This window comes from Eurypyga helias, unplaced genomic scaffold (assembly GCF_000690775.1).
Source record: "Eurypyga helias isolate BGI_N326 unplaced genomic scaffold, ASM69077v1 scaffold46863, whole genome shotgun sequence".
Taxonomy (NCBI): Eukaryota; Metazoa; Chordata; class Aves; order Eurypygiformes; family Eurypygidae; genus Eurypyga; species Eurypyga helias.
The window spans coordinates 2,597-10,918 of record NW_010241656.1 but is presented as its reverse complement, the minus strand read 5'-3'; the positions used below and the strand labels follow the sequence as shown (position 1 = coordinate 10,918).

The following is an 8,322-nucleotide window of genomic DNA, read 5'->3' as shown; positions in this document are numbered from 1 at the left end:
GCACCGTGCGCCAGGCCAGAGGCACCCCCGGGGCTGCCATGGCCCTGCCCGAGCTCTGCAGCACGGCGATAGCCATGAGAGCCGGTTTGGTTTTCTATGGTTTTCCAGCTGCTGCTGTCTCTGACACAGTCCTCAGCGCCGCCTTTGACCTCGGGCGGTACCTGCGGGAAGCGGTGTGCCAGGAACGGGGCCTTTGCGCATCCGGACCAGGAAGGACAGAGCTGTGCCGGTCTTGTCCAGAGGCGTGCTGGGAGATGCTCGAGGCTTTGGGCTCGTGGGTTATCACACAACCCGCTTGCACTGAAGTAAAAGCACAGTTAGAATCATAGAGTCATAGCATCACAGAATGGTTTGGGTTGGAAGGGACCTTAAAGATCATCCAGTTCCAACCCCCCTGCCATGGGCAGGGACACCTTCCACTAGACCAGGTTGCTCCAAGCCTCATCCAGCCTGGCCTTGGACACTTCCAGGGATGGGGCATCCACAGCTTCTCTGGGCAACCTGTTCCAGTGCCTACACACCCCCTCCGTGAAGAACTTCTTCCTGATATCCAATCTAAACCTCCCCGCTTTCAATTTAAACCCGTTACCCCTTGTCCTGTCACTACAGGCCCTTGTAAAAAGTCCCCTTTAGTAAAGAGAGCACACTGCTGTCTGACACATGAACCATGTGCACGTCAACCACTGCAGACAGAGCGTCAGGTACACGTGTGCCAGAAGGCTGGAGGAACAGTTTGACAGGAAACAGTGGCTTCACATAGGAGGTGACCTCCAACTTCTCAAGGACCGGTGAAATTCCGCCGGCTGTATTCATGCAGAGACCTTGCTGCCCCCCAGAGTGATACCCGCAGTCTCTGCCAGCATTTCTGTCCCCTCTGCTGGGGTCCTTGCAGAACGGACGCTTCTCGGGCAGCCCCTGTTTTCACAGGAGGTCTCTGCAGTGCCTTCATGTCACTGGGGCGAGACCCCTAATGCAGAGTAGAAATCTGAGTAGTTGCTGCGTAGATTTTGTCAAAGATTGTCGTGCAGCCTTAAGATCGTGAGGATGTTGCAACCAGTAACAGCTTTATGACTCGTACAGCCCCTGTTACTTGTCTGCTTTCTTTGCAAACTCAACAGCAGTGACCAGTGGGATGAAAGCGGCACCCCCATTGCTGCTGCTGCGCTCCTCCACCAGCTCCTGAGTTCCCGGACTGCCTCAGAGTGGGATTGAATGGGATGCTGTAGGAATCCTCGGGTTTTTCATTGCGTTGGGTCGCACACATGCTTGTTGCTCGAAGGAGTCCCAGCTCCTTTCTGTGACTGTAGGATGGGACTTCAAATTTCTGCGCTCCTGGAGGTTGAACGGCCTGGGGAGAAGGAGATATTTATAGCTGTCCTGGGTTAAGTAAAAATTGACCTACCCCCAGTGGATGTAGAGGAGTGCCCTTTTCCTTTCCAAAAGCAGTTTCCTATGTATTTAAACACTGACATTATCTCTCCTTCTAGCCTTCCCCTCCCCAGGCTAAACAGGCTCTGTGAGCCCAGGATGTAATTTCCAGATACCCTCTGGAGCGGCTTCGCTATTTGCCGTAACATTGTTCAGCTCCAAGTAGTTGGTTTCAGTCTGTGTTTATTACGGAGGAAAGCTTTACGTGCCCAAGAGCTTGCCTATTATTTCCAACTCTCTCTGTCAGTTTAATTAAAGCTATTGCCTCATCTCACAAACCTGTATCTCGTTTAGAGACTTACGTCATCGCAGCACGTTACTTGAGTTTTGAGGCCCAGGCGATGCTCGTGGCTTTGCCAAGCTTTCTCACCCTTCTTCTGCAACAGGAGCGTTAGATTTGCCCCTTACCACTGTTTCTCTACGGATGGCAGGTTTCGGGAGGGTTGGTTTGTTCATTAGGAACTTTGAAAATGTGGAATGACGTGTAGGGTAGAAGGTAGGTGCGTTTGGTTTCAAAATGGCCCTTTTGTTGTCACTGACTTGTAACTTTCTGTGTTTTAGGAACTGTGGATGGAACGGGAAGCTGAGGAGCCAAATATTTTATGGAAGGCCTACGTGTAGAGCCTGATGCTTGACCGAATGCAGAATGAAAATGCTTCCTGGAGTGGGTGTGTTTGGAACCGGCAGCACCGCCCGGGTACTGGTGCCCTTGCTGAGAGCCGAAGGCTTCTCCATCGAAGCGCTCTGGGGGAAGACCGAAGAGGAGGCCAAACAGCTGGCAGAGGAGATGAACATCTCCTTCTACACGAGTCGGACTGACGACGTCTTGCTGCACCAGGACGTAGACTTGGTTTGCATCAACATCCCTCCGCCGCTAACTCGGCAAATTGCCGTGAAGGCTCTAGGTACCTTTTTGTCTTTGGAGTTGGACCGAAAAAATCCATAGCTGGTTGGCAGATGGAAATGGGAAGCAGTTGGCCCAGCAGGGTTCTGGTTGCACCAGTGTGCAAGAGCAGTGCTAAAAGGTTCTGTGTGGAATTGGTAGTGCCACCTGCGAGAAAGGTTACCCAGAAGTTTTTTGTAAAAATGCCGTTTCTGATTGCTTATAGCTTTACAATTTTTACCTAGCTGGGCTGAGACATCTCATGTCTTCTTCAGACTGAACTTACAGTGGGCAGGTTTTAATGAAAATGAACTGTTTCTGACATGGTGTTGAGAGCGTAAAATTTGTTTATGCCCATTTTAAAAACCAACACACCACCAACAGCCAAAAAACCCAACACACACAGACACACCCCCCCAACAAATTACTTAATTAATTTCAAATCTTCCCACATTCTGCAATAGCAAACCAAGATTTGGGGCGGAGGGGGGAGAGTTGTTGAGCTCTGCTTTCAGTTTTCCCCATGAATAAAACCAAACTTGAAAGTTAAAAGCCTTTGGAAAAAATGTTTGCATGCCCTCTGAGGAACCTTGTGAGCTAGGAGCTAAATTCTCTGCAGCTGCTGGTTTTGGCCTGCCTGCTGCAACCCTGCCGCCCCCGGGGCTCCCTTCGGACACCCGTGTCCGTAGCAGGCCGGTATGGTCCCGGGTGCTGCCTTGCTGGAGGAATCCTTCCCCCTGTCGCAGGAGGGCAGACCCTGGGGGAGGAGATGGAGACAGCAGGAGGAATCCAGCGAGATGGGCTGGGTGAAGGGGCTGGGTGAGAAGGGATGACCCCCCCAAACTGGTTGGGCAGGGAGGTGGGAGCCAACTGCCTGGGCATCCTGATGTTTCTTAATTCTCCAGCATGTGACTTTGTAGTGTTAATGTCCTCTCCCCTGTACGGCGTGGGTTTGCTCTGCCGTCCTGTAAACAACCAGCGCGGTAGCTTTGCCGCGTTTACAGGAGATCCACCCGTTAATTTTAGGAGATATTTAGGGTAATATCTCAAACCGTGTGAGCCAGGGTGATTTGTTGTTCTTGGCAGCTTTGCCCTAGGGTGATTTCTTCTGGAAGTCAACAGCTCCCTGCACAAACATTTGCAATGCCACTGAGATAGGCAGGGAGAGGTTTTAAGCTTTTTTTGTTTTGTTTCACGTTAGATTTGTTTGTTTACCTTGTTAGACTACTGTCCTTTGAATTTAAGGTGTTCTGATCTTGGAGTGTTTGAACTGTAAGTTAGAATTTCTCTGTAAATGTGCTGTAAGTTCTTTTATACACTTGTTGGGTAGCAAGTGTTTCACTAGTTCTCGTGGCTGTTGATGGTCAGATGGGCTAAAAGGGGAGGATTGACCCTTCTCTGGTGAACTGTTAGGTAAAAATGGATCGAGATTCTTTCTTTGAAGGCTGGGAACCCTGAAATGGCATTAAGCAGAGGAGAAAAGGGGGGTGAAGCTGGTGCAGAAGCACAGCGTGATGTGTGTGCTTGGCTGCAGGAACAGGGTAGTGGAAAGCTGCAAAAGCTGGGGAAAGGGATGGAAGAAGTAGTAAAGGGTGGTTTGTTCTTCACTTCTGTCCATCCTGAAATGTTCTGATCTGCAAACGGATGGAGGCGGCTCAGGGCCAGCACGATGCTGACCTTGTCTTTCGGTGTTCTTCATAAATTCGCTGCCAAGTGTGTCGTGACATGTGTTACGCCAGCGCCGGGTGGTTTGCTGCGACTGAGCATCCTGAAGGAACACAGTCACGGCAGGGCCGAGGAGGGCAAGTAGGTTTTCTCTGAAAGCTCAGATGGATGTTTATCATTGGAGAATTATTGGCTGTGAATTGTCTATAATGGGTTGGTGTTTACTAGCCCAGAGTCTGGGCTTTGGGAAAGATCAGATGTGGTGTAGTGATAATGGTCTGGTGTGGTTTGTTTGCTTGGGGGGTTTTTAAGCTCTTCGACTTTTTATCATTTATTTGTATACATTTTAATACTTTCATTATTTTTTTAGTTTTCTTTTAAAACATGCTTACATTTTTATTTCTGGTGGAGAGGGGAGAGAGACCCAGTTTTCCAGGCGGTGTGATTTGCTTGCACAGGTTTTACTGACAGGCATCCACCAACAAGCCTCGGTGCAGCTTTGGTGTGATGGGGGCAAAGCAGTCGCGCGGGATTGAGTTCATGAACCAGCCAGAACAGATCAAAGCCCAGAGGATGATTCAAATTAAGATCGGCGTAATCTTATGGTTTATCTCCACAACAGGCAGAGCAAGAAGCTATCCTAAAACTTGTGCTGCTTTTGATCTCAGAGGGACTAAATTAATTTCACAAAACGTCTGTGTTGTGGTTCACGTCCCACAGTTCAGATGCATCCACCGTCGCGTTAGGTGAGCCCGGAGCGGAGTTACTGGCTGGAGTGGAATGTAAAACATGGGCTGTTTGTGCATGACGTGAAGTTCAGGGAGGCAGAGCATGAGAAGTCCTCAGAGTAACGTGTCTTCAGGGTGCTAGAGAGAATGCTGCTGCATGGACCGAGCCCAGCCATCCAACAGGTGGTTTGTGGAGTGGCTCAGAGGAATCTTTTACTTGTCTCTTGGTTTATGCTGGTTGACTACATCGTTTAACTCCTCTTTGCAATGTAGATTGTTTGACCCCTGATTTTATGGAGTCCCTACAAATTGTAACCTGTGTATGTTAATGATGAAGGAAGGAGTCAGAAAGGGCTCTATCACTGCTTTGTGTTGGGAACAAATCCAGACTTCCTGCTCTTGAAACAGGATGAACAAGCATGCTGGGCGCACTTTTTGCATATGGTGCTTCCCGGCTCTGTAACAGGCAGCGCGGAGGTCTTTTCGAACTATAAGCAAACAAGAAGTGAAATGAAGGAGTGTATTTTGGAATGAGCGTTCATTCTTTGGGAGGCTCCTAGAGCAAGTATGTTTGAAACAGCCGGATATTTGGGAAAACTCAGACACTCCCAACTTCTTACGGTGGACACATCAATGGCCTGGTGTGCTTCAACACATGCCAGTTGTACATCTTCCTAGGTGCAACCTCAGGTATCTCCCCTTATTCAGGAGAGTAAAGAACTGGGTGTCTGCTCCATGGACATGTTTACGTGGGATAAATACCTTTACTAAGTTTTAGTAAGCATCCACCAGATAGCATGAAAGGGCAGCGAGGTTTCTGTGCTTGCATTTTACTACCCAGGGCTCTAAGATACTTCACGTGGGGCAAGTTTGGGATGTGGCATGGCGAAGCAGCCGCAGGGGAAGTGGATGCCTCAGTGCTGGTGGACGGTGTGGGTCTGAGCAGGGATGTAAGGTTCCTTTAGGAGAAAACAGTCGGGTTTATTCAGCTGTCCAGTAAGTCTTGGCTCGCCTGTTGTTTTCTGATGGCTTCCGTAGGATGTGAACACACTTTAAATCTGGTATTTCAGTGAGTGAAGCCGTGTATTACATCAACAGAAGTCTTTTGATTCTCATTAAAATGTTTTGTTTATTTACTAAACTAGGAATAGTTATGAAAATTGTTGGAATCTGACAGGTCCTTTTGCCCCTGAGCAAGGGAGTAGATGTTTTGTTTAAGGACTCCTGACCTTTTACTCTCTTTTCCCTCTTACTGCTACAGTTGAACAGCTGTAAATCGTAGGGCTTCATGGAGCGATGCCCTGCAGGAGCTGATGTGCTTCCCACAGAGGGGGTTCTCAGGGAAGGCCCCGAGCCATGTTGTTGGGACAGCCTGCTGAGCTTTGTGGCAGGCCACGGAACTGCTGCTGGCCTCGCTCTCTGCCTCTGATGGAGGGAAATCCAACTGCCCAGCTCCTTCCAGGCATGCAGCCCCTTCTGTGGGCTTAGGCCCACGTGAGCTGGTTTAACCCGCCTGCTTGGAAAGAGGGAGTTTCCTTTTCCAAGGCTGTGAAACGGCCGTCCCAGGTGGCAGGGTGGTCTCCCTTGGCCAGGCCCTCTCCGCTCTCAGTCCCCCGCTGCAGGGACCCAGTCCCTTCTGTGTGGACGCTGTCACGCTCCTTGAAAAGTCAACTCGGGGCAATAACCTGCCAGGAAAAGATCCAAGATGAGTGAATATTTCCATGTTGGGTTTGTAGCCTGAGCCGGTTCCTGTGCCACCAAATACACGGTGGAGGGTGGTGGGGCTGTGTGACAGGGAGGGCCGCACCGGCAGAGCCGTACCCCGTGTGTACACAGCTCAAGGGTCGCTGCTGTTCTTTAAGGCTTCTGTTGACTCGTTGATTTAGAGGATTTCTTTGGAAGAGCCCACTAAAACTTATAGTCTTGTTTTCTGACTGGATTTTGCCTGTGTTGGTTAGAAATATGGGTTTGAGTTTTCTTCAGCTCTGGATGTCCCTGGCCAAGGAGATCGCTGGCCCCTGGGCTGCTCAGCCGGTCCCCGAGAGGCTTGCTCAGTGTATCCGGGGGGTGGAATGCTGGGAGCAGGAGCTGCAGCATGGGACCTGGCTTCCCCTCGTGTGTGAGAGACCCATTTAAGCGCTTGTGCTGGTATCTGCTCACCGGGGAGTCGATTAAAAACTCTTCCGACCGGGGAGCGCAGGCTGCTCCTGGGTGAGTTCTTCCTGGCAGTGGAGGAACTTGGGTGAAGCTCCCACTGGGATGCTCCTTATTTCTGCCTTAAAGTTTAAAAAAATGAACTGTTGACTGTTCACGTAGATTGAGCAACATGTCCACATTGTTCAACCAGGCCAAGTGCAAGGTCCTGCACCTGGGTTGGGGCAATCCCAAGCACAGGGACAGGCTGGGTGGAGAGTGGATAGAGAGCAGCCCTGAGGGGAAGGACTTGGGGGGACTGGGGGATGAAAGGCGGGACATGAGCCGGCCGTGTGCGCTGGCAGCCCAGAAAGCCAACCGTATCCTGGGCTGTATCAGGAGAAGTGTGGCCAGCAGGGCGAGGGAGGGGATTCTGCCCCTGTACTCTGCTCTGGTGAGACCCCACCTGGAGTGCTGCGTCCAGCTCTGGGGAACATGACATCAGAAGGATGTGGACTAGTTGGAACAAGTCCAGAGGAGGCCACGGAGATGCTCCAAGGGCTGGAGAACCTCTGCTATGGGGACAGGCTGAGAGAGTTGGGCTTGTTCAGCCTGGAGAAGAGAAGGCTCCGGGGAGACCTTATAGCACCTTCCAGTGCCTGAAGGGGCTACAAGGAAGCTGGGGGGGACTTTAACCAAGGCAGGTAGGGACAAGACAAGGGGTAATGGGTTTAAACTGAAAAAGGAGAGATTTAGATTGGATATCAGAAAGAAATTCTTCCCGGAAAGGGTGGTGAGGCACTGGAACAGGTTGCCCAGAGAAGCTGTGGACATCTCTTCCCTGGAAGTGTCCAAGGCCAGGCTGGATGAGGCTTGGAGCAACCTGGTCTAGTGGAAGTTGTCCCTGCCCATGGCAGGGGGGTTGGAATTAGATGGTCTTTAAGGTCCCTTCCAACGCAACCCATTCCATGATTCAGGCTGAGCACAAGGTAAGGTGCATCAGTAGGAATAAAACCGCAGCGGGTCAGCTGGTGCGTGCAGCTCTCGTCTGTGACACAGGCACCTTTGGGTCTGAGTGAAGGAGTAGGCTCTACGCACAGCCCAAACCGTTTTGCTTTCCAATTAGCTGTGCTTTGGAAACAACCCACCTACCAAAGCATCGCTTCCCATGCTTGTACTGTGTACACAGGCATCATGTATGTCCTGTTTCTGTTAATCTGTTTAAAACAATAATTCACAGTGACGGTGAAACACAAAGTGAAAATCAAATCTCCCCGTCACTGACCCCGTCCCTGCAGGAGGTGTGATGGGTTTTCTCCTCTGGCTGTACAGTCATTGAAATTATTTTCTAGCTACAACACACGGACTGTGTCTTGTTTCGATGCTGTGTAATGCCATTTGGCCGTTAACCTTTCATGATGTAAAAGTCCTCACTTTATTTGGAGCCTCTCTCTGTGGGAGTTTGTCAGCTCTGCGACCGGAGCA

General features: G+C 50.4%; 1 protein-coding gene across 1 annotated transcript in view; it reads left to right on the top strand.

Moving 5' to 3' along the window:
• Window positions 1-1,987: 1,987 nt before the first annotated feature.
• LOC104507494 (glucose-fructose oxidoreductase domain-containing protein 2) overlaps window positions 1,988-8,322 on the top strand; it is a gene marked incomplete at its 3' end in the record, with an annotated part of 7,394 nt that continues 1,059 nt past the window's right edge. The window contains exon 1 of the mRNA XM_010148803.1: window positions 1,988-2,333. Within this exon, the coding sequence (XP_010147105.1) occupies window positions 2,075-2,333 (259 nt within the window). The remainder of the gene's footprint in view (window positions 2,334-8,322) is intronic.